The 27,051-nt window shown below is 33.5% G+C and overlaps 4 protein-coding genes across 4 annotated transcripts; all 4 read right to left on the bottom strand.

Annotated features, from left to right (window-relative positions):
• Nucleotides 1-871: 871 nt before the first annotated feature.
• Nucleotides 872-1,777, bottom strand: LOC143594356 (TMV resistance protein N-like). Its single transcript, XM_077073682.1, has one exon. It carries the CDS (start codon nt 1,775-1,777, stop codon nt 872-874), a length of 906 nt encoding a protein of 301 aa, XP_076929797.1.
• A 10,087-nt stretch (nt 1,778-11,864) lies between these two features.
• On the bottom strand, nt 11,865-12,356 carry LOC143594362 (disease resistance protein Roq1-like). The gene has a single exon (XM_077073686.1). The coding sequence runs from the start codon at nt 12,354-12,356 to the stop codon at nt 11,865-11,867; it is 492 nt and encodes a 163-aa protein (XP_076929801.1).
• Nucleotides 12,357-15,211: 2,855 nt separating this feature from the next.
• Nucleotides 15,212-18,965, bottom strand: LOC143594361 (putative serine/threonine-protein kinase PBL28). Its single transcript, XM_077073685.1, has 3 exons — nt 17,979-18,965; nt 16,546-16,604; nt 15,212-15,802 (listed from the first exon to the last, which is right to left on the bottom strand). The coding sequence occupies exons 1-3, from the start codon at nt 18,888-18,890 to the stop codon at nt 15,307-15,309; spliced, it is 1,467 nt and encodes a 488-aa protein (XP_076929800.1). The 5' UTR covers nt 18,891-18,965; the 3' UTR covers nt 15,212-15,306.
• A 1,725-nt stretch (nt 18,966-20,690) lies between these two features.
• On the bottom strand, nt 20,691-26,561 carry LOC143594363 (uncharacterized). The gene is made up of 15 exons (XM_077073687.1): nt 26,498-26,561; nt 24,727-25,061; nt 23,862-23,939; nt 23,701-23,756; nt 23,491-23,610; nt 23,316-23,386; nt 23,097-23,190; nt 22,558-22,767; nt 22,181-22,432; nt 21,972-22,080; nt 21,805-21,872; nt 21,632-21,701; nt 21,448-21,522; nt 21,201-21,292; nt 20,691-21,089 (listed from the first exon to the last, which is right to left on the bottom strand). Exons 2-15 carry the CDS (start codon nt 25,030-25,032, stop codon nt 21,014-21,016), a joined length of 1,677 nt encoding a protein of 558 aa, XP_076929802.1. The 5' UTR covers nt 25,033-25,061; nt 26,498-26,561; the 3' UTR covers nt 20,691-21,013.
• Between the last annotated feature and the right edge of the window lie 490 nt (nt 26,562-27,051).

Genomic DNA, 27,051 nt, shown 5'->3' with positions numbered 1-27,051 from the left:
TAGTCAAAAAAGAATGAAAGCGAGCCAAGTGTTTTACTAGGTAAGTAAAATATTTAATTTTGGCGGCTAAAACATGACGGCTAAGAGAGAAAATCAAGATGTTTAAGAGAGAAACAAAATGTGAGCCGGCTAAATATTAAATTTTGTAGTTAAAGTATTTAATATGGCGACTAAATGAGGATGACTAAGAGAGAAAAACAAGAAAGTCGGCTAATTATTTAATTGGTTTGGTAAATATTAGACGGCTAAAAGAAAAAAAAGACGGCTAAGTGAAGCTTTAGCCTATAAGCCGAGTTGAAACCGGCTAAAAAGGAATATATGGAGCCAACTAAGTGAATAGACACGTATCTTGAAGTCGGCTTAGAGTCAAGGATGTTGGCTAAATAACCAGCGATGTAGGTTAAGTTTAGCAGCCTTTGACACGTGTCAAATTTTTATAGGCTAAAGGTGGTCCGTTTACTTTTCACAAAATTATGTGTCCATACAATGGCGGCTAAGCTTGGCCAGCTTCGCCAACGTGTGATCTGTTTATTGGTCAAAAATTCAATAATTGGATGATGTAAGCTAAATTAGACATATCTATTTAAAAAAAATTAGGTCAAACTTGTCTATTTTAGTTATTTACCCTTTAAATAACCATTTAAGGGGTAAAACCTAATTTTCTAAGACAACATAAAAACCAACTAAAACACATGTTTCAAAGTAAAAAATACGACACAAACAACCTTAAATGTGCTTCATAATGAATAAATACAAGTCTCCACTACAAATAACATTGAGTTTTCAGCCATGGAATCATCTCCATAATAATAAAATAGACTCGGTTCGCTACAAACTTCGTCCCAAATATATTGTGCGATATCACAAACATCTATGTAATTGAACACCATGAGCACCGCGGCGAAACTTCTTCCTTCTCTTCAGTAAGAAACGGAGGAGTAATTGAACACCACAAGCTCTGTGGCGAAACTGCTTCCACCCCTTCAGTAAGAAACCGAGGAAAAAATTTTCTCGCTAGTCCATCATCAGGAGTTCTAAACTCTTCCAGAATTTCATTATCTGGTCTACTTTCTAGTCGATTCAAAATACTCGTCCACTCCTTCATGTGTTTACCATGTAGAAAAGAGCCCAAACGTATAAGTGCTGATGGATTCCCACACAATTTAAAAACCATTTTTTGTGAAACATCCTCGAAACCTTGTGCAGGCGCACTTTTCCCAAATGCACGCCTACTGAAGAGTTCCATAGCCTCTTCAAGATCTAACATTCTCACATTATGTGCTAGAGAACTGCGGGCGTTCACAAGATCTTGGTTTCTAGTGGTGAATATTATTCGACTTCCATCACCAAACCAATCATCTGATCCAACTAACATCTTCAAGTGGTCAGTGTGGTCTACATCATCAAGGACAATTAAAACACTGTTTTGACATAATCTTGTCTCCATCATGTTTATTCCTTGATCATTGTCACTTAGAGTCACTTTTAATTTCAGAACTTCAGAGAGAATTTCTTCTTGTAACACTTTTAGGCCATGCATTCTTGATCTGTCTCTAACATTTTTGACAAAGCAGCAACCTTCGAACTTATAACTTATGGTATCATAAACAGAAGATACGAGAGTAGACTTACCACTACCCCACATCCCAATTATTCCAACCTTGAGAACACCACCTGTACCAACTTCTAGAAGTGATTTCAACTCTTGCGTGCGGGCATCTATACCGATTAGGCCTGTATCAGCACTTGTTTCGGCACTTGGTTTGGAATGCTGCATTAAGCCAATCAGTTCACTTGAAATTCTGGTAACAATCTTTTGTATGTGTTCCGTCGTAAAAAAGAAGTATATACCCATAAAGTACCGTAAAAAAGAAGTATATACCCATAAAGTACCGTAATAGCATTCAAAACAAGGTGCACCATATATTTTACATTTGAAGTTTAGAACAGAACTTAACTGATGAAAAGTTTGAATAATGCAAGATATCTTTGACTTTAAAATTCTAACCATGTTTATAATGATCACCATGTAGGAAAATATGTCATATGTTATGTACTCAAAGTGTATGTACACATAATTGAATTGTGGATTATGAAATCTGGGGGTGGGGTTTGGAATTTCTAATTTAAGCCTACTTAGAGCATCGCAACAACAAACTTGCACAAACATTTACCTCATGCCACGTTATATTCCAATTTATTTTTTCAAAAATTCAAAAACCTTATTTTTTTCTAGAACAAATCTCCACCTCACAGTCCACATCATCACATACTTTTACAATTAATATAAATCAACTACTTGTATAAACATTTATACTACTTGTATAAACATTTATTTTGTTATATTAAAATTAAAATATTAAATAACATAAAAATACCGAAGATCAGATAGAAACCAACGATTATATATATATATATTTTTTTAAATATGAAACTGAAAAAAAAAACAAATATGAAAGTGAAAGATTAAATATGGTTATGGATGATTATCCTTTAGTAGATATAAAGTATTAAAAACATTCTAAAGATATATATAGGAAATTGTTCAAATAAAAATATAAAGTTTCCCACGAATAGTAAGAAACAACATATTTTTTTGGCATTTGGCATTACAAATTATGATGAAAGAACAAATCTAGAAAACTATGTCGGTTATGATGATAAAAGAGTAATTCTAGGAAACTATGTCAGTTATTGGTAATTTTAAATCTTAACAATTGATTAACATGATCCAATGGCTATGATTTATTCCCGGTCTTCCTAAGAAACTACTTATTTTTAGGATAACCCTCCCATATATATATATATATATATATATATATATATATATATATATATATATGGTAAGGATTCTAAGAGAACCTTTTGCAAATTGAGAATTTTGAGAACCATTTTGGACCACTAAAAACACTTTTAAAAAATATTTAAAAAAATTATAAAACAAAATATAACAAAAAATTTTAAAAAGTAAAAAAACCAAAATTCTTATATTCCTGTCCGATTTCATTAAAAAAATAAAAAAAACAAAAAAAAACGTTGTATTATACACATATGTATAATTTTATTTAATCTTTAGTTACGTAATATACACATATGTACAGTATCATTTATCTTAAATTATACACATGTGTATAAAAAAATCATGTAAATGTACATATATGTATATATTATACATATGTGTATATAATTTGCTAAACCGAGTTTTTTTTAAATGAAACCGGGATGTTAAAATAAGAATTTTGGTTTTTTTACTTTTTACTTTTTTCATTTTTGTGTTTTTTTTATTGTATGATTTTTTTTATTTTTTGGTTTTTTGTGGTCCAAAATGGCTCTCATAGTTTTCAATTTCAAAAAAGTTCTCTCATCCTGATCCTATATATATATATATATATATATATATATATATATATATGGTTGGTATTATTTAAGAACTTCAAAAAAGTTAAGAACTCTTATGAACTCTACACAAGCAAACATTTTTAAAAAGATTTTTATATATTAACATTAGTTAAGAGTAGTTTTATCATACTTTATATAAAAAATTTGATTAAATATATTAATTCACAAGTTCACATATGTGTAAATTTATGTACTAACAGATTTACATATGTGTAAAACAAAAAATAGATATGTATAAAAAATGATTTTCAAAACTGTAATCGTAAATATAGATATACAAAACAATAAAATACACTCAAATAATATTAACATACAAAATTTTATATAAAAAACGTTAGTTATTAGGGTTCCTTAAAGTTCTTAAATAATATATCAGTTCTGTAATGATACTCATCATATATATATATATGGTTCTTTTCTACATAAATTTGATGGGATACTAGTTTAATCTATTTCATTCATTAAAATACACAAATTTCAAAGTTTGATTCTACGGACTTCATTCGCAGCCAGCATCCAAAAACAACCCTCTACATCAACAAAGTTTGCACCCCTCTTTCTCTACTTTTTCCACATGGATTCAGACGGTGCCACATGGACACCGTTGGTAAAGTTAAAAATGTATTTGAGATTGCTTATTGTGTGATAAGAAAAGTTGATAATTACCCATTTGTCACGTCCCATATGTTGGGTTTCGTAGGCCTTTTCGGTGTAGGCCCGGTTTATCATTTGAAGTCCAAAGGGCAGGCCCGGCCCGGTTAGGATTTCTTGTTTAATAAGATACAAACCCAAAGTGTATCTCTATATATTTGATGTCGTGTACTTGTAATCATTGTCACTCAATAAAAATATACCTAGTTGACACCCGTGGACGTAGGTCAGTTTAGACCGAACCACGTTAAATCCTCGTGTTCGTTTATTGCTTTCGCGTGTGTGTTCGGTTCGTGTGTGCGTTTAATCCTAACAAGTGGTATCAGAGCTTAGGTTCAGATCACACAAAGAACACGAGAACCAGCCGAGTCGCCGCCAAACCTTTCAGCCGCCGCCACCCTACCGCGTTAGGTTCCGCCGCCGCTACGGTTTTTCGATTGTCTTTAGGGTTTACGTCGCCGCCGCTAAGCCCGACGATCGCGACTAGGGTTCAGTCGAGCACCGCATCGCCACCGTTTGACCGCCACCAATGCTACCACCAATAACTATTGCAAAAGCCACTGACGTCTAAGGTTCTTGCTAAGGCAGCCGCCACCAACCCTTGTGTCGTCGTTCAGTTTTGTCATAGAAGAAAAGAAAAGGTGTGAAGGTAGAGAAATTTGGGTTAATTGTGTTTTGTTGGCAGAACGGAGATCCCACGTTGGTTTTTTTCTTAGGTTTGAGAAGTTTGACCAAAAGGTATTGTTTACAATTTACTTTTGGTGGGTGGACCAATAATTCATTTAATTTCTCAAAAGCCACTAAACAAATTACAAAGGGGGCTCTACCAAGATTTCTAATCTTTTATATCGTTGGGTCAGAAACGTATTTTGTTAGTGGGTTTTTTGGCAGTTTAGCCTGGAAATAGTTTTGTTGAGATTGTATTTTTGCAAAGCCGAGCCAAGAACAACTGTTAAGTTCAGGCTCGTGTTGCTGTGTCTGTCTCTGTTTAAATAGGTTTTTCGTTTAGTCATTGCTATGGCAGAAGACGGAAATGTTTCGATACAGAAGTTTGACGGACAGAAGTTTGGTTGGTGGAAGATGCTGATTGACGCACTACTTTGTCAGAAAGACTTGGATGTAGTGCTTGGGGATGAAAAACCAGAAAAGTTGTCAGAAGCAGATTGGAAGAAGTTAGACAAGACAGCTAGGGCTTGTATTACATTGTCGTTGTCGGAAGATGTGGCATTTAACGTCATGAAAGAAACCACGGCCCGTGATATGATGGACGCACTATCCAACATGTATGAGAAGCATTCGGCAACGAATAAGGTCTATCTTATCAGAGAGCTAGTGACAACCAGAATGAAAGAGGGTGGGTTAGTTACACGCATATCAATAATCTTAATTCGAACCTCTCCCGCTTAGTGTCAGTCGGCATTAAGTTTGATGATGAAGTTCAGGTCTTTTGTTGTTATCCTCTTTGCCCGACAGTTGGTCGCAAACAGTGACTGCGGTTTGTAGTTCGTCTACAAAGATTACTTTTAATGGGATTCGGGATTTGATTCTTGGAGAAGATTCAAGACGCAGAAATTCAGGTGGATCATCAAGTGATATATGAGTCACAGAAGGTAGAGGTAGGGGAAAACAACGAGACGGTGGGAGTAGGAAAAGGAGCCAGTCTAGGACTCGTAATGATATTGAATGCTGGGTTGTAAAGAGAAGGGACACTTCACGAATTAGTGTCCGAATGGTAAGAAAGAGGTGAACATTGCAGAAGAATGCCCAGAGGATGAGTTTTACGTTCTTAGTGTTGAGGATAACGTTGATGCTTGGGTGATGGATTCTGGTGCATCGTTTCATGCCACTCACTATAGTGAAACGATAAAGAATATAAAGTTTGGGGATTTTGGAAAGGTTCGACTTGCGAACGATGATATTCTAGAGGTTACGGGTATGGGAGATGTTGATTTAATAACTTCAGCAGGTATTTCTTGGACTTTGAAAGATGTTAGGGTTATTCCAAGTTTGAAGAAAAGATTGATTTCAGTTGGGCAGTTGGATGACCAGGGTTACGATGTTAAGTTCGGGAATGGGCAGTGGAAAGTAGTCAAAGGGAATCTCGTTGTTGCTCGTGGCAAGAAAATGGATTCGTTATATATGGTCGATATGTCACCGAAAGGAATGGATCCTGAAAGACAAAGTCCGGTTTACAGAATCTCGTGGGCAGAAGAAGGTTCGTTTTGCAAGTAACAAACCCAGAGCCAAAGTGAAGATTCAGAATGAACGAGCTAGGAAGGTTAAATCAGTCAGAGGACATCGTGACAGTGGGAGCACAAGTCGTGTTTCAGTTACAGTTCTAGGTCGACAGTGGATTAAGAAAACCAATATTCCGGCTGTAAAAGTCAGTGGATTAAGAATTACTTGCTGAATATGGAGAGTGTTTGTTCTTAGGATATCTCGGGATCCGGTAGTTTGTTTCAGTGGGAGCCGGTAGGGACAGAGAACGGGTCAGGGGCAGTTTTAGCCGTGACTGACGTGTTGGAGCTCCGGGGAGCTTCAACGGGCCTTCAGGTTAATTGATGAGAAAGCGGTGGCAACTAGAAGATTGTTAATGTTCAGATTACATAAGTACAATCAGGAGTGCAGACGAGAGTACTCAAGGCCTCCGAGTGGGAGTTTGTTGGGTTTCGTAGGCCTTTTCGGTGTAGGCCCGGTTTATTATTTGAAGTCCAAAGGGCAGGCCCGGCCCGGTTTGGATTTCTTGTTTAATAAGATACAAACCCTAAGTGTATCTCTATATATTTGATGCCGTGTACTTGTAATCGTTGTCACTCAATAAAAGAAATACCTAGTTGCCACCCGTGGACGTAGGTCAGTTTAGACCGAACCACGTTAAATCCTCGTGTCGTTTATTGCTTTCGTGTCGTGTTCAGTTCGTGTGTGCGTTTAATCCTAACACCATATACATGTAAAAGAAAATGAAAGAAAATAATTTACCCATTTGTCACGTCCCATCCAGAAAAGCTAGCTGCCGTCTTAAGTGCCTTTGTCCAAGAGTTAACTTTCCTCTTTATCTTGTTGTTCAACTTATGCTTGGCAAGAGCTTCTCCATAATAACCTGTTTGTGATCTTACTTCAGAGGGTTCCACCCCATGGAAAATAGGTATAACAATTGACCCTCTGGTATCAGTCGTATGATTTTTCATAATAAATGTAAGTTCATTCAAGCAGCCAGAAGAATCGACATAGTTTTTTGTGAATACGATGATGACTATCCTGGAGTTTTGAAGAACTGTATCACTGGATTTCTCAGGACCCACAGGATTTGTTCCATTGGACTCGTAAGTGATGATTTGCTGACGTTCAAGAGCATCTTTAAGTTGATCTGCAAATGTCTTGTGCCTCTCTCGTCTAGAACTAATAGAGACATCAGCTAACCATATCCGACGAGAACTAATAGAGAACTCAACTAACCATATCCGAGGAGAAGATGAAGGAATGGATTGAGAAGAGGACGCCAATGACCTGCTGAGTAGTCTGGAATTAGTATTGTAGAAATCCATGTAAACGAGGTTCAAAACGATGTGACAAATGTCCGATGCATAACTTTTCTGAAATGTTTTTGAAACGAAACAATATAATATACCCAACAAATGAAATTGATAATTATTAATTTTTACAGTGGAAATTATTAGCAACAGTTATAATTTATGTAATTAAATTATTAATATAGGAAATACAAGAAGCAGCTTTCTATTTAAATACTCATTTTCTCCATTTTTTTCTCTAAATCGTCATTTGGATCACTAACGAGCCATTAGTCCACATGATTATCATTATTACCCGAGTATAGAGCCGGGGATGTTAGGCTAGGACATCCCTGGAGAAAAACTCGTACATGTGATCAGTTCTGACGTAGAGACCATCCTCATGAAGAACCCAACATAGGTGACAAAAACCCCTGGCCTAACCTAGAACCCGTATATATATATTGTCATGTATGAGACTAACCCTATATTTTCCATTTTAAATAAAGTTCTTGGTGTCTTCTCTCAACTAATTGGGTTGAGAATCATTGGCATTTTCCACATTAACAAAGGGTACTTAATAAAAGGATATTTATGTATTAATAGTAAAATGTTGTCAATGGTGCTAGCTAGCCTGTTAGAGAGACATCTCTTTTAAAGGAGAGCCTCAAGTTGAAGCCTTGGAAATGGATAAATTTAGGATTATTAGTCTAAAGTAGAGTAGAAGTACCATTCATCGTTAAAAAATAGTAAAATGTTATTGTAACTTATAATTATATTATAGTGCTAATTATGCATCAATACTGTATTATTTATATAATTTTCAGTTTACATCTAAATAAAATAAATCATTCATCAACAACTAAATTGCAACAAGATAAACTTCTAGAGTGCTATATAAACGTTCAATACTACAAGTCATCCGAACATAAGAGTTTAGAAGTAAATGAGAATAAAAATTTCACAAAATCAATACCTTTGCCTAGTATTTTCAAAATAAAAATATAAACATTTAAGTGGTTTGGATTTTAACAGTAAACTGGAAATCATATAATAATATATATTAAATCGATGTTGAGTTTCCTTGTTAAGATGGAAAGGGTGCACTTAACATATATATGTCTCAAATATCATATTTTTTATTTACACTTTGTAAAAGTTATAAATCTACATATTAATAAATATTTAAATCAGATTCAGAAAATACCCTGCAGATTGTCCTTGGCGATGAGCAGCAAAGTCGAGATAATCCGACCATCGACCAGTTGATGCCTATGACGTATAACCAAACAAAAGGATTCCACTCCGGAGGTTAGTCTTAGGGAATTTTTTAAATTGAATTTGTTATAGTAAAAAGTGATTAGTAAAGGTTTTAAATCTAAAATGAAAGGGAAAAAACTTACTAGTTGGTTATCCAAAGCTTTCTGCAGTTGTTCCACGATCTTCTTCATTGTTGGACGTTCATTTACGCTCATTAAACATTGGTAAGCAATGCTTGAAAACGTAATGAAGGAAGCTGTGTTTATCTGTTTCTGTAGATCCGAGAAAATGATCTCCTCAAATCTTTTCCTTCCCCATTGTATTTTGACCAAAGTGGTAAGATATTGACGCTCGTCGTTGTAGTCTATAACACGTGAGAGCCTTCCACACATAACTTCAAACAATACAACCCCAAAAGAGTAAACGTCTGATTTTTGTGTTAGATAACCGGTATGGTAGTAGTCTGGATCAATATATCCAAGCGTGCCACAAACATTTGAGATAAGAAATGTGGACTCCATACTTGCAGGGCCTATTTTGGACAATCCAAAATCAGCAATTTTGGCTTTCAAGTTTTCATCCAAAAGAATGTTGGAACTCTTGATGTCACGGTGAAGAATTCTATGATGAGGTTCAACGTCGTCATGAAGATACTGTAATCCACGAGCAGCATCTAGGCAAATATGAAGTCATTGGATCCAGGTTAGATCTGCACGCTTTAAATGTGTGTCGAGACTGCCATTGCTTTCATACTTATAAACAAGCATCTTCTCTTCACCTTCATCACAAAATCCAAGAAGTGAGACAATGTTTTCATGTTTATAAACCGAAAGTAAAGCAATCTCTGTTCTAAATTCATGATCTCCTTGACCTTGCCGAGGATCCAACATCTTTACGGCGATTTTTCCATACTTCACAGATTCGCCTTTGAAGACTTTCCCGAATCCACCCTTTGCAAGGAGATTCTCATACGAAAAATTGTCTGTTGCATCCGATAGTTCTTGAAAAGGAATCTGCTAGTGATCCACTTCTCGATTGGTAGACATTGCTTTTATCTAAATATGATTTAAATCTGGAACAAAAAAAAATGCTTATAGCAATTGAAAGCTTAAAAGGAGATGATGATGATGATGATGATTGATGATGGTTTTGAAGCTGAAGAACAATGATATATTTTATTAGCTTAATAAATACGGAGTAGTCAACAAGGCTTTATTTTATATTTAATGTTTATATTAATATAAACTTGAAAGCGTTTTGTTCTAGATTAGATCTGTTTAAAGCTTACCTTGGATCAATGTTATTATTATTATTTGATAATATATTATACACTACAGCTCTGTAACATAAATGACACGATTAAGATAACGATAGCTCAGTTAATATACATGTACTATATTCTACACTATAGCTTAGTAAATACAAATCTTTTCAAAATATTTTCTTTCAATAAACAAAAACAATAAAATACATGTACAAAAATATTATAAAAAAAGGAGGTTAACAAAAAGTTGAATTTTAAGGAGGGAGGATTAAGAAATAACCCTCTAGTGACTGTTATTACATATTAACTACTAAACCAGTAAACCTATTGATAGTTAAGACTCCTACCAAATTAAATCGTAACAAGCATGAATTACAGGATCCGAATCCTGCCCGCCTTTGATTATCTTTCAATGAACATTTTGGCCAGGACCTTATAAATCACCAAAACCATAGCATGCTCATAAAATCGACGGAAATTAATACGAAGCTGCTGATGAGGGTTAATTTGTGGCGGAGCATATTGCAATATAAAGCAACAGCTTCACTAAACGGTCCGTACCAAATATAACAGTTTATTCATTAAACAACTTGTAGCGAATATAATTAATTTGCCGTCTAACACGATTTAAAGGTTGTCCGTTACTTTTACGCAGCTAGAAAACGTACATGTTTACAAAGTAAATATAGAAAAGAACAACAGTAACAGCAATGAGAGTTTTCGTCTAGATTTTTTTATAATAGGAATAGAAATAAGGGGGGTGGGTAAATGGTTTCTAGGAGAGAAAATTAATGACTTTGGTTTTTAGGTGATTTATATTTGAAATGACGGATCCTAAAAGTTGTAAATGTGTTGTCAGATCTGTCTAATAACATGGAAGTTTCTTTAGAGTTTCGCTGTTTCAAATGACGGACTTCGTTTGAATATTTTATGATCTACCATTTGATATGACAAATTTTGAATAATACTAGACAGACAAGTACATCTTTGATTTAATGTAACAACTTTTTTCGCGAGATCTGTCATCTCAAATAACAGATCCTAAAATATTCATACTAGCATGGCCGGCTCAACCCTTTTGAAGGCCCAAAACAAAATGAGAATTTGAGGCCATTTTGAATTGTATTGTTACAAAGCAATTCAAACAACTTACCACGAATATGTTTGTCTTTTCAAATAACTTAAGCGTGATTTTTATCATTTAGTATGTTTTTGGTCCAACTTTGGTCTAGCTTTAATCATTTAGTATGTTTTTGGTCTTACAAGTTATAATCACTAGCTTAGTCTAGTGGCAAAGTTGTATGACATACAAACAAATGATTGTGGGTTTTGGTCTCACTTGAGACATGGGTAAAAGCCTGAAAGGTGGAAAAAATTTGGTCTAAATTGGAGGTCGTATTCAAGTGGAGGTCTAAAGCCGTAGCTTGATTTTAACCCACCCCCTAGAGACGGGCCTGCAAACTAGTTACACCACTTGAAATGATAGAACACTGGTGAAATTTTGTTGTCACAAAATAAGAGCTAAAAACATATCGATTACCTAGAAACACAAAAAAAAATCTTCCTCCTAAAAGCCATTTTCCTCTCACATTTCCTCCCATTTTTTACACACAAAAAAAATAAAAAAACGTTGCATATGTGCTACAAATTACAAAGTGTATTCAGCAATGGAATCATCTCCATGTTCATCAGAGGCTGTATTCCCAAACATACATATTGGACATATCACAAACATCTAAATAACTTGATACCAAAAGCATCACCACATGACTCCAGCCCCCTCAAATAGGTAACCGATTGAAAATCTCTCTCTTAACTCCATCATCACCTATTTTGAACTTTTTAAGAATTTCAGCAACTGGGATATCTTCAATTCTGTTTAAGATACTCATCCACTCACCCATGTTTTTGCCACCTAGAAAAAAGCCTAAACGTATAAGTGCTAATGGATGCCCGCCAAATTTAGAAACCATTTTTAGTGAAACCTTCTCAAAACCTTGTACAGGTTTACGTTTCCCGAATGCATGCTTACTGAAGAGTTCAATAGCCTCTATATCATTTAACATCCTCACATTATGTGTGATAGCACCGTGAGCGTTCACCAGATCTTGGTTTCTAGTAGTGAATATTATCCGACTCCCGTTACCAAACCAAGTGTTTGATCCAACTAGCATCTTTAGGTGGTAAATATGGTCTACATCATCAAGGACAATAAGAACATTGTTTTTGCATAATTCGTACTTCATCATCTCTTGTCCTTGTTCAAGGTCCATTTCGTCCCTTTCTACTTAAAGAACCTTTGTGAGAATTTCTTCTTGTAACATTTTCAAGCCATACATTCTTGATCTGACTCTTACATTTTTGACGAAGCAGCACCCTTCGAACTCAAGACATATTTCATCATAAATAGAAGTTGCGATAGTAGACTTACCACTACCCCACATCCCACATATTCCAACCACATGAACACCTCCTGACCCAACATTTAGAAGAGATTTCAACTCTTGCACGCGGGTCTGTAAGCCAGTTTGGAATGTGTCCGCATTTGCAACACTTGCTTCGAAACGTTGCATCACCCTAAGCAATTTATATGAAATGTCGTTACATATTCTTTTGATGAGTCTTTCATTCCTGCATATTGCATAAATGGGATAATTAGCCCATATCCTGCCATGAAGTACTTAATTACATACATTTCAATGCTTCACTATCACTCAAATGTGTGAAGTACTTAATTACATATTCTTTTGTGAGCTTTGTTACCCAGAAATTAAATTAAACTTTTATTAATTATAAACTAGAAACTAAGACCCTTTAAATAGCCTCACATGACCTAAATTTATTATGACTTAAATTCCTACTAATTACTATTAACAAACTACTAAAAGAAAAACGTATCAAACCTATATTTATCCTTAACTCATATAAGATAAACTTAAATAATAAAACCAACTAATTAATTCTACCTATTCTAATAAAGTAAAATAACTGTAGACACTTATCATCTTTTGGTTAATTCTGATAATTTTTTTCCACCAAAACTAGATTTTAATTGGCCTTAATATATGCAATAAATCAATAATTATCCACTTTTCATTTACACTCTATTTATATTATATATATACATTTTTACAAAATAAATATTAACATATTAGTTTAATATATATTCCGAAATACTTAATGAAATCCAAAAATAAACAACAAACCATGTTCCTTAGAAATTTAAAAGAATATAATTTTAAATATTATCATTAGCATATTGTACTATGCGTATTGTAAAAGATTGTAAAGAAAAACAAAATTTGAATATGCTTTCGTTTTACAAAGTAAATTTTTAATCATTAAATTATATATATGTGCTTAAAAGTCAATTCATTTTTTTAAAATCAATCAATTTATCTTTTATTATTATTATTATTGTAAATTGTCATATAAATTTATAATTTAGAAATAATGCTTTATATCTATTCATTTATTTTTTCAGTTAATTTAGTAACTATATATACGTTAAAATGTAATTATAGTGTATACCAAGAGTCTCGATAAGTGTGCGTGAGCGGAAGTGCTGCCGAAATTACTAGGTGTTTATAAGCCAATCAAGGTAGGGGTTCTGCTCGAGTAAAATATTATTATAATATTAAATAGGCATAGACCCTAGTCGAGAGTTTAATCGATACTTTGAAGATATAAACAAAGAAAATATAAATAAAAGATATTGAAATAAAAGTAATTATTTGTTATTAATATTATTTGAGTTTCTTAAATAATAACTAAAGAAATAAAGTATATGTTTCTTCTAGAAGAATAAACGTAGTGTTTAGAATATATAAATGATCGAACCAGAGGTTCGGACATATTTAATAAAGAAAATATATTTTGAATTAAAGGTTCGAAAAGAAAATATAATCTAGGTAAAGATTATACAAAAAGGACTAAAGGTCTAAAGCTAGATTATTGATCTAGTAATAACACATGGTTATACTCGTACTATAGGTCCGAGATAACAAGAAAGATAAACTCGATCAGTGAAGTGAAGCTGATCATTCAAAAAGGTGAATACGCCCCAAACTTTTATAACTAAGTTTAATCACGTCAAATTGAATTGATTACATGAGATTACGTATCTTTAAAATGTTATGAAGAAAAGTAATCGTTGTCCCTCAGGCTGTCGTATACGTTTGTCTGGATCCTTTCATATATGGTTAGACGATGGGCATACCGTGCCACACCTGGTTATGCCTCCGTCACGACGGGCCGGACCTAAGTTATATCCGAGAGAGGGTAATCATATGTATACTGATGGTAGCTAAGTAACCTCGAATGTTGCGGTGTTTGCTGAGCGGTTTCGAGTTGAGCTTAAGTTTGTACTTGTGTTTTAAGTTTTTAACTTATTATTACTAAGCCACGATGGGTCGAGACCTAAGTTATGTCTCGAGAGGTAATTAAGTAAGTAAAGTATTTTGCGTTAGCTTATTCACCAGTATGTGTTCCTGACGTATTTTAAAACTATTTTATAGGTAATGAAGATTAGAAGCTTGGGAAAACGAAGTGGCCATTAGACGTTCTGATGGCTCCGATAATTTTGTTAATGTTAAATATGAAATGGTGGTTTTTTATATACAATGAATCTTTTATAAACATTAAACGGGTATTTTATAATCTCATATTTTGATATGTAAATATTAATATTTTATCCACGCTTAATATTTTAAGGGATTTTTTATATGGTCACAAATCTTTCTCACACTTCTTATTTTTGTCTCCCTTTGTATTTTAACTTTGCCCTCCATTATATAACATCAAGAAGTACAAAACTTGACGACCAACTCAATTATTCAAGTATTTCATAAAATAATCACCATGTACTTATAATTTCCTAAAGTAAATCAATATTGCAAAAACAAATTATCATGTCAAATTAGAGTATCAGTAACACTAGAACTCCATAAACCGTCACATCACTTACATTATAAACTTTTTTAAAAACCTTAACTTTCTTCCACAATACCAAATCTCCACAAACTCCATTAAAAAGTATTATACTTGTATATGTAGGTCTTTCTGCACAAACCTAAGTCAGCGGACTTGGCCCCAACATGCCCAGCCCTGCCTCCCCGTCATCCTTTCTACAAACCACCCACATCATCAACGATGTGGGTGCCCTAAGTAATATTTTTTATTAATAAATTATTTATAGGCATTTGAATAAGTGAAAGAAGTAAATTACCCGTCGACCATGGCCCGAGAGTGCCTTTCAGAAAGGTCAGCTGCCTTCTTAAGTGCTTGTCTCCAAGATTCAATTTTGTTGTTGTTGTTGTACAACTCATGCATGGTAAACGCTTCTCCATAATGCCCAGTTTGTGATCTCACTTCTGAGGGTTCCACGTCATAAAATACAGGGATAATGATTTGCCCTCTCTCGTGCCTATGTTTCATAATAATTGCAAGTTCTTCCAAGCACCAAGAAGAACTAGCGTAATTTCGTGAAAATAGTATAATGATAATATGTGATTCTTCAATTGCCTTAAGGATGGATTGGCCAGCTCGGGCACCTGTGTCGTCATCTATGAAAGTGACGACTTCTTTACGTAAAAGAGCATTGTAGAGATGTTCTACAAATTTATTGCCTATATCCGCTTCTCTGTAACTAATAAAGACATCATAGTTCCAAGACTGAGAAGGAGGGTCATGACTGGATTGAGAAGAGGATGCCAATAACCTATTGAGTTTTTTTTTTTTTTTGAAATTAGTTAGCTAGTGTAAAATAACTAAGTCCATGTAAGATTGTGGTTAATATGGGAAGAATACACTTAATTATCATAAAACGACCATCCACAAAACAGTTGAACCATCATTTAAAAAAGTCAGACTTTGAAAATTATTGGTCTCAAACGCCATTTGAACAATATCTTAATGGTCGTTCCAATCATAGGTGGCACAGGGGAATCTCTAGAGGGTTTCCAAGATACCCCTCAACTTAAAAAAATATATATTATTTATAGTTAAGAAATAATTGTATAGTAAAAAAAATAAGCATGTCATGAGTCTCACCAAACCTAGTAGCTTTTAAATCGGGTTATAGCATCTCATTTATTTGTGATAATCTTTCATCATCAAACTCTAAGTATATTATTAACTTCATTACAATAAATATAATTAAGATCCAAAAATAAATATAAAGATTTAAAACGAATAATATAAAACAAACATATATGTGTGAGAGAGAACCCTGCAAACCCAAATCCATCCATGGTTTAAAGGGTTGATTGGTTATAAATTAATAAATACTCAATTTAATATAAAAATTAGAGATAAATATGATTGTCCGCCCATATTAAGAATCACTTTAAGAATCAGTGGTGCAAACTGCGTCCGTCCATATTACACATGGACAAATCATATTTATCTCTAAAAATTACGTATGAATGGAAACTGAAATAGATCATTAATTTTAGAAAATACCTTGATTGTCCTCGGAGATGAGCAGCAAAGTGATCACCATCAACCGAACCACTCGATACCTATCAGTCATGCATCCAAAAACTTTTGTTAGGGAAAAAAATACACGAACTATAACATTATTATTTATAACACATTAACTTTTAAATTATTTAAAAGTCAATTCAAACTCTTTTAAATCCATAAATAAATTAAAACTTCAAGTTAATAGTTGAAATGCTTTAAAATTATAAAAAGTCTATATTGACGTTCCTCTCTTTTATGTGTTGCCTCTCCTTTAACCTTCTATAAAAAGTCTTTTGGTCTAACCTGATGTAAACGAGTGGAGTTGAACTTGAACTTCGTTCGTTTTGAGTTCTATATCTAAAACGCCCAATTTTCTAAAATGGGTGGTTTAGCATGTTAAGTTATAATTATGGTAATTAGTTTTTTTGGCATAGTAAATATGGTTTAATCTATAAATAGATCACTACCAAGTATGTTATATACCTAATTATAATACATCGGGTTTTTATCTTAAATTGTGTGTGTTCTTATATTTGTTTCGTTTATATTGTGTCAACCTTTGAAAATTGGGATTGGTTCTTAAGAAAAATTTTAAGCTTGAGCTCGACTCATTTATTATTAAATTAATTATTTTATCATATTTGTGTATAACTATAATTTATATCTATGTTACAATATGAATTATTTAGCTATTTTTATAAGGATATGTATATTTAATTTTTTAATGTAACATATATTTAACAAAAAGAAATTATTTGTAAAAAGAATAGGCTTGTATAAGCTTGATCTAGCTTTTAATGAACTGATCTTAATAGTGGATAAACTCCTTTACACGAGTCAAAACAAAAGCATCCCCGTGATTATGCATATAGATTTTTATAATTTGCATTTGTTGATAATAATCTGTGAAAAAAGAGGATCAAGTGAAAAAAACTAAGTCCCGGAATTGATGACCAAGTGACAAAAATAAAGTCTCTTAAAAAGTCAAGGTCTTGGGTTCGACTCTCCGTAATTTAAAAATAAAATTGCCTTAAAAAATAAGAAAAAGGTGAAGTTGTAAATAATTCAAACAAAAGGTAACTAATAGAGGCTTTAACATAATAATAATAATAATAATAATAATAATAATAATAATGTAAACCCCCTCCTATCCACTATATTCTGTGAGTGAAGTTTATATAATACAGAAAGTGGTTTAATATTTTGTGAGTACGGAGATAAAATGAAGTGATTTTTTTTTATATTTAAAAAGTTACTGCAACACTCTATATTTTTTTTAATATTTTTTGAAAGTTCTGATTGTAGGAGTGAGAAAATATAATAATAAAGGTATAAAAAATATTATTTAATTAAAAATGAGAGATAAAATGTAGTAATTGGTAATGTAATTTTGGATTTGGAGATATGAGAAAGAATAAGAATGCTCTTACTAGTTGGTTATCTAGAGCTTTTTCCAATTGCTCCAAGACCTCCTTTATTGTTGGACGTTCATTTCCGCTCATCAAACATTGGTAAGCAATGCTTGAAAACGTAAGAAAGGAAGCTTTGTTAATCTGTTTATGTAGATCGGCATAAATGATCTCATCCAATGTTTTCCTTCCCCAATGTATTTTAACCAAAGTAGTTAAATATCCACGCTTATCGTTGTACTTTGTAACACGTGTTAGCCTTCCACACATAACTTCGAACAGTACAACCCCAAAAGAGTAAACGTCAGATTTTTGTGTAAGATGGCCAGTATGCAAGTAGTCTGGATCAATATATCCAATTGTGCTGCAAGCACCGGAGATAAGAAAGGTAGACTGCATATTCGCATTACCCATTTTGGACAACCCAAAATCAGAGATTTTAGCTTTCCATTTCTCATCCAAAAGAATATTCGAGCTCTTAACGTCACCGTGGAGAATTCTACGTTGAGGTTCAACATCATCATGAAGATACTGCAATCCACGGGCAACATCTATGCAAATTTGAAGCCTTTGGATCCAAGTTAGATCTGGACTGTCTAAATGCTGGTCAAGACTGTCTTTGCTTTCGTACTTATAAACAAGTATCTTCTGCCCATCTTCATCGCAAAACCCAAGAAGTGAGACAATGTTTTCATGCTTATAAACGGACAGTAAAACGACCTCACTTTTAAATTCAAGGTCTCTTTGGCCCCCAAACCCTGGCCAAAGATAGAACATCTTTATGGCGATTTTGCCATGTTTTTCAGATACGCCATTATAGACCTTCCCGAACCCACCCTTCGCAATGAGATTCTCTTTGGAAAATCCGTTAGTTGCATTAGATAATTCTTGGAGAGGAATATGCAAGTGATTCACATCTTCAATGGAAGACATGACCTTTGAATCAAATATGATATAAATTTAGAACAAATAAAAGAGGAAATGAAGAGAGAGATCACTCTTTCTTAATATGGGGTGAGGTAGAATAAATTAAATGAACGGGTTTTATATAGATATAAATCATAAATTCATATCAAACATTTATATCATATAACCCTTACATGTTTTGGAATATACTATATTAGTCTATTTTACAATGTTATTTCATAAAACTTAAACTAACAAGACAAAGACAATCTGGTTGTATGATGAATATTGATTGGTTCAAATGCTTTCCACACTGTATAGGGCCCTGGCTTTTAATGACAGACGAATCGTCGTAGACCTTTGATGGTGACTTCGGTCGGAAAACATGCATGGCATTTGTAACATTACAAACTTGTTACTGACAAAATTTACCAAGACATCACTCAACACAAAATATCAATGACGGATTACCAGAAGGTTGACGTTGACACAAATGAGAGTTTTAAGACCACCTTTTGAGAACCGACCTACGTTCCAAGCTTTCTTTGGTATACGATGGTTGATTTTAATTCCGAGACCCCCAATTCTTGAAAAACCAGTTACAACCAGACAAACAAGTTCGTGTAATACGTACATGTGAAAAAAAAAGGTTTGGGGAGACGAAGGGTACTAGAAGTGTTTATAATTACCGAATGAAGTGTTCATTTATAAACAGTTGACGTTTGATTTACAATTATAGCAAGTTTATGTTATAGAAGAGTAAATTTACAAGAGTAGCCATGCATGGTAAAAAGGATGAAAATTCCTTTATTAACAATTCACATATGAAAAAACGACAAAAAAGCATCCAGTCCTCTAGTATATCTTGCATCCGTAGTATTTTTGTCCGCTTAATTTCTCTTTTATATAAAAAAAAAAGATTAGAATCATGGGTTATTAATTGGTAGGATCCTAGAGAATCCGAAACCTTTTATAATGATATTGAAGAAAAGAGTTACAAAAATTCATAGAACTAGATGAACTCCTTCTCATAAAAATGATCAAGGTATACTAGTCATGAAGATTAAAAAAAAGGTTTATTTTTCTAGCAAAATTAAAAGTTCTATAGTTTTAAGTCAAGATTGGAGGCTCATTGATTAACTCTATATGTTTTAGAGACCCAACATATTTATAAGGACATCAGTTTACCAAGACTTTTATCTAATTATTGAAGTGGAAAGGAAGTTATAATGTCAACCAATTACTTTGAAAATGCCAAATTGTATGCATGTGAATACCAAAACTTCTTGGTCTTTGCTGTATAAACTTCTTGGTCTTTGCTGTATATATACTTTGCTATGGGAATATGACAATGAAGCAAAGACCAAGAAGTTTTAAAAAGTTGTGGTCCAAGGTTTTGTTATAATTTTCTATGGTTGCACATCAGCAAGTAGCAACAGCCTACACAGACAGCTGCATTCTAATTAGAATTGATTGTAACGTTGAACGACCATTCATCACTTCCACACGAACCCTCGCTTCCCTTGGGCAGGTCCATTACTCTATCCGATGATCCTCATTTCCAGTTTACAACACTTAGTTATCCCCTTGATCGGTGTCGTGAGACTCCACATCGTACCATCGAACTTCCCAGCTTCGAAAAACCACATCAAACTAGCTCCTTCGACAAACCAAATTCGAACACCATCTTTCTGTGGGTTCTTCAACCAGATGAGCGGAGCTCGCAACCTTTTGCGGCTTCATATGTAAACTCTTAATTACTTTTAATGCTTATCTATAAAGAGGCGTATATTTGAAGTAAAATACGTATAAAAATATCATCTAAAAAAATGGCTACCGCATTACCATTCAAACTTATTCAACATGGATATTCCAAACAATAACAAATATTTTCATGCGGATCTGCATACAAGAACAAGCTCAAGCTAAACGTCAGAACTTTACAAGGTGAAACTAAACAGGGTCACAAAAATTAAATACATCACAACATACATTTTATAAAAAGCACAAAACTTGGAATATACCCAACAGAAACTTTGCAGCTGCGTGTGCGAATCTTGGAGCCCCTCGGATTTGAGTCATAACCGGGTCCTCGTTTAATTCAAGAGCTTTAGTGAGCCGGGTCAGGCATACAAGAATAATGTGGCGTCCTAGGGTCGGTGATATACATATTTTGTTCTTGGATCAACAATAAGCCCTTTTCCTCCGTTTACTTCCAAATCATGCCTACATATTTTTTTTTTTAAATGGAGCGAATGTATTTAAGTGTTTTGACTTAAGAAATTCATTATTTTTTAAAGAAAATGATTTTGAATGAGAGACGGTTTAAGACTCAACTGGAACACGAAGTCCGGGATGGTTAGTTGCTCACGAGGTACATATTTGAAAAGCTGAAGAAGTCGGTCAACGTATACAGCCTTTTTCCATACCTGTTACAATATAAATTTAGATACGCTGAAAACATACCGATAGTCAAAAGATCTCCCTATTCTACGAACACGTTTATATAATTATTTCAAACGTTACGATTTTTTAAAGATGCAAGGAATATGAAATTTCAAGAATGTTTGTACATATTACATACCATGCCATCCACTAATAGTTGCAATGCGAGTATGGCAGCCTTCAGTCCAAAGGTCGGGTGGAGAATGTATATTGCCTGCGTGTATGGTAAATAAATGTGTATGTAAATCAAACAATTACAAACTGATTTAACAATCTTAAGAGATAACTTAGAAACAATATTTCTTTATATATTATTTGCTTACATGAAGATTCCGCTGGCTTTTCCTACCAAGTATTTGCTGCAATCTTCTCATAAATCCTAGATCCGGCTGCCTATTAGATCCATAAAGTAAAATTTACAATGTTATTTCATAAGCTATATTATCCACTGTATTGTATGAATAAATTATTTAAGAAATGGTTAATAAGAACTCACACTTGTAAAGATGCAGCAGAGTGAAAGTACACAATACTATAAGGTTTCTGGATTAAGGGCTCAAACTCCTGAAATTATCAATTTCAAGCGATGACTAACTATTGACGATGGTCAGACTCCTAAAAAGTTAAAACACTTGTAGAATGTCTACTAAGAAGCGTTTTTACCTTTACTAAATAGAGAACAAATCTTTCAAGGTCAAGACACCGAAGGAGAAAATGTGCTCCAACTAAGACCATTACCGGACGACCTTCACTATCTACTCCTCCCCGATACCTAAATCATAAGTACACCATGTAAGCACTCAAACTTTGTAATTCAACGAACCTAACTTTGTAATTCAGAAAACAGAAACACAAGGGCTGTTAGTACTTACAGAATCTTCATTTCTGCAATTTCAGAAAGATTAAGGGAATTTGCTTTGGCCAGGTATCTAGAATGGAGTGAGTATTCCTCAGAAGCAGAAAGTGGTGGCCCCCCGAGATCACCAAACCCTAGCATTTTAGCAAAGTTGAACCCGTTCTGGGCTCGAGCGGTTCTTTCCCATTGTTCCTGGCGCCTTTGATCAGGATCTTTAATAATAGACATAAAAGCAGGATCTAAATATGATTCTAAATATGAGGAGTTCCTGTCATCATCATAAATCTAAAAATCAGAACACAGATTATATATTATTATTCTTTATTTATGGCCACTTTATTACTTCCTGCATAAAGTGGAACCCACAAAAATAGAGTTTCACAGGTTACTAACCGTCTAGCCAATCCTTGATCACCAACAGGAACATCTAATGATGCTCGGGGAATTTTAGGAGTTGTTTTTTTTACATTTGGTAACGGTTTAATTCTGATTTTTCTTTCGTCTATAACTGTTTCTCCATTTTCATCTCCAACATCAGCAGGAAGCTTAGAAACGGCAATCTCTTCCTCCTTTTTATCACGGGGAAAATAGAGTGGAAGCAGTCTACATTAGCAAATCAAATATAAGTACACGTATTTGCATACCGTCTGAATACAATATTCATTTATACCAATCTGGGCCAAATAAACGTGTCAAATGACGAAAATATTCTTAATTTTATGAAAAGACAAATATACATCCCATTCATATATAGTTGATGCATTAAAAAGACTCAGGTGACTTTCAACCCATTTGACATGTTCCCCGTTTCACTATAGTTTTTATTCGACCCATTTACAGATATAACTCAACCCAAAACAACCCATTTATAAGTAAACGGGTCGAAATTGCCACCTGTACTTCATAAAGAAAAAACACATCGACCGGCTAACCTCTTATATATTTCAGTATCATTTGCTGTTGTTAAGCAAAACACTACAGCTGTAATTCTATCCTTTTGTTTCTCAAGAAATCGGCGCACAGTTCCTGATAAAAGTAGGCATTGGTAAACATAAAGTATCAATCGAGTACAAGTAAGCAAAGATACAAAAAAAACATGTATAAATAATACAAGTACATTTTTATCTGCATGTTCCTTAAAAGCTACTTACTTATTGCCACGTGAGCTGCTGGTTCCCTTGGGTAATTTTTTGCCTCTGTGTATATGCAGCCCATTGCAATGCTGCATTAAAAGACTTCAGTAAACAGTAAGCTCAATATTACCAAATATGCAGCACGGTATGTGAAACTGGATCAAAATAAAACGATTGTATTTGTATAAATAACCTTTGAAGCCCGTTCTCTATCAGGAGTTCTAAACACGAACGATAACAGTGACTCAAAGCATTTTCTGCTGCGGTATGATATTTTACAGCATACTTGGGGCCCACTGTATGTATAACTCTCCTGTTAGAAGATACATTAACATATTATTTGATGTTTTAGTGAATTTGGAATTAAAGAAACAACAATTTGACATAACAACCAACAACTCACCTTGCAGGAAGATCGTATGCATTAGTAACTTTTGCCATCCCTGTTCTGCAACCACCCTGTGAGCCAAAAGAATGCATGTTTTGAATAATCAGAAATATGTCATAAATTAAATAATACCTCTTTTCATTTAATATATAACAATAAATATAAGACTGTGTTACCAATGTTGCACATTCTTCAGCAAGACCAGGCCCAGCAGCAGCATGCAAACCGGGACTGCAATGAGCTTCATCCAAGTTCTGTAATTAATAAAACAGATTTCAGTATAGCCATCTATGCAGTTAATGCGGAAAATATCGCATATCCGTCAAGAACCAATATTTGAGATATCGGTTATCGCGGTGGGATATCGGGAATTTTAATATCATGCAGAATTAGTATATATAGCAATTTAACACTAACAATTCAGTATACTCGCCTACCATTAACAAATTAACCTTTAGCAACTTGCAAAACATTAACAATTGTAGCAAGTAAGAACCGATTAAGACTTAAACACGAACATTAAACAATAAAAATTGACAATTAAGACTTAAAAAACTGATACTGGGAAAATCAGTGATATATAGGTCAAATATCGGTTTAATATTGGTCAACTATCGGTCAATATCACCGATAATATCGGTATTGATATTCTGCTAGAGGTCCGATAACGCTGTAGCACGGTATCGACAGCATAGCTGTTTGATAGGAAGTTCGTTTATGTTTGATTATGTTCACTTGTTTTTGTTTATGTTGTTTGTGTTCGTGAAACATCCATTTAGAATACTTAACAAACATAAACAAACACGAACACATTCATTTTCTTAACGAACGAACATAAATAATAAAATTCGTCCGTTTCTTCGGTTAAAGTTACACGAACAAGCCTCTTTCGTGTTCGTCTGGTTCGTTTAAAGGCCCACACAAAACCAATAATAAGACATGAAAATTAGCTCATAATTTACTTATTTACTGTAATAATGTGCATATATGACCCAAAAATACATATTAAACACAAGATAATCACAAGAATCAACTGCTCACCTCATTTGTAGAGTTAACAACCGCATCCACCTCGAGATTCCACGGATTCCCTCTCCAAAGATATATCTTAGAATTAACTTCATGATCAACAGGAAACCTAGAAACTTTTCCACTACTATCCGCCCCAGAAGACGAGGCTAAAGGATCAGGAAAATTAATGTTTGGAAAATTAGGATCTTCAATTTCATAAGAATATCTGAAATCTCCATCACTCCATCTAGGAACTTGATCAAGAGTCACTACAGCATCACCACTATCAGTCGGCTGCCCACCATGTGTTGCGGTTGCCGCCATATGCCGGTACATCTGTTTCTAATCAAGTCTCCACCTCCCTCCTATGTCCACAAACAAGAATCACAACAACAACTGTTATTATTATTATTATTATTACAATTATAATTATTATAGTTATTATTATTATTATTCCATCAATCTTTCAAACTAGAGTGTTCAGAAATCAAATCGAAATCAAAGAATTCAAATTCGATTCAAATCAAATTCATCTTCATATGTAAAGATTCGAATTTGATTTTGAATATTCGAATGTGATTCGATTCGAACTCGATTACTTAAACGAGTTTCAAAGCGAATACAAACTTATGATTTTTAATTCAATTCGAAAGTCGAATTCAATTTATGCATTTTATGTTTATTATACATATACATATTAACAAAAATAAAAATTACAAAACTATTGTAAGTTACAAAAACTAAAAACTGGAAGCTCATCATTTTGGTTATTAATTCATAACACTTTTGTTAGTTGCTAGTTTGCTACAAAAATGTAACCGGACGTCACCACTTTGAATATAAACATGTATTTCTTGTCATTAATAAACTAAAGTTTGCAGTGATTTTGAAACTAAGGGGGTGTTTGGCCTAGCTTTTTGAACCAAGCTTTTAGCTTTTTTTTTACAAAATAAGCTTAATTTGGTGTTTGGCTTAGCTTTTTAAGTTTATGCTTATTAGCTTATATAAGCTCATTTGAAGAAGCTTATATGAAGATGGTTTTTAGCTTATTTGATAGAAGCTTATTTGTTTAAGGGTGTAAATTACTCATTTGTCCTCAAATGGTGGTGGATTAGTAATTATTACTCTTAACAAATTAAAGAATGTTGGATTTAACAACTTATTAGGCACATAATTAACTTATAGAATATAAGCTAATCCAAACACTTAAAAAGAGCTTATCAAATAAGAGAAAAAAATCTATAAGCTAATTTATATATAAGCATAAGCTTAAAAATAAAAGCTAGGCCAAACACCCCCTAAAATTAAAGCATCTCATTTCGCTTCAACCGAATTCGAATCAAATCCATCCGAATTTCAAACTCGAATCGTAACGAAACAATTCAAACATTCGAAACTCGGCTCGTTGAACACACCTACTCACAGAAGTTCAAATCACAGTAAACTAAATAAACTATTAAGCACCTAAACTAAAGCTAGGGCAAATTTGGGGAAAACCTAGGCATATGAACGAATTAAACAATTACATCATAATTAATCAATTAACCGCGAAACTGTAAACAATATCAACACAGAATCATCATCCGGTGGTTAATTTGATAGCATATGAATTGAGATTTGGATAATTTAGGGGAAATTGACGGAACGAGACAAAATTAACGCGTCGTGTTATGATCTTATTATATGAATGAAGAAATTAGGTATTGAGATAATAATAATAATAATAATAATAATAATAATAATAATAATAATAATAATAATAATTTGAGATTGATAGATAGATAGATAGATACATGCATACCTGGTAATCGGTGAGAGATTTGGGGAGAGAGAGAGAGAGAGAGAGAGAGAAATTGAGAATTATTATTATTATTATTATTATTATTATTATTATTATTATTATTATTGGTATTGGCTTTGGCTGGACCTGATGATGATACAGAACAGCTTGTTTGTGGGATATTACGTGAAACTACTATTATTATTTTTGTTATTGTTATTATAATTTTGTAAAAAGTTATAACAAGATAAGTCGATTTCATTTTGTGTGTATTATTTATGATGTCAGAATGACCCTCTCGTTTGGATAATTAAAATTAGGGTGGGCACAAACAAAAAAACCGAACCACAACCGATAAAACTAAAAAACCGAATCGAAAAACCCAACCCGAATTAGAAATCGACGGTTCAGTTTTGAACTTTGACAAAAACCGAAATATTGGTTTTGGTTCGGTTTGTATTTTGTTAAGAACCAAAAAAACCGAATCGAAACGAAATAACCAAAAAAACTGAAATAATCATAATATGTTAACCGTAATCATTAAAACAAAATCTTCGACCATTTATTTAGTTTTA

This window comes from Bidens hawaiensis, unplaced genomic scaffold, assembly GCF_021521415.1.
Source record: "Bidens hawaiensis isolate Kalapana, Puna unplaced genomic scaffold, B.hawaiensis_p1.1 tig00043537_1, whole genome shotgun sequence".
NCBI classification, from domain to species: domain Eukaryota; kingdom Viridiplantae; phylum Streptophyta; class Magnoliopsida; order Asterales; family Asteraceae; genus Bidens; species Bidens hawaiensis.
This window is presented reverse-complemented; position numbering and strand designations above follow the sequence as displayed.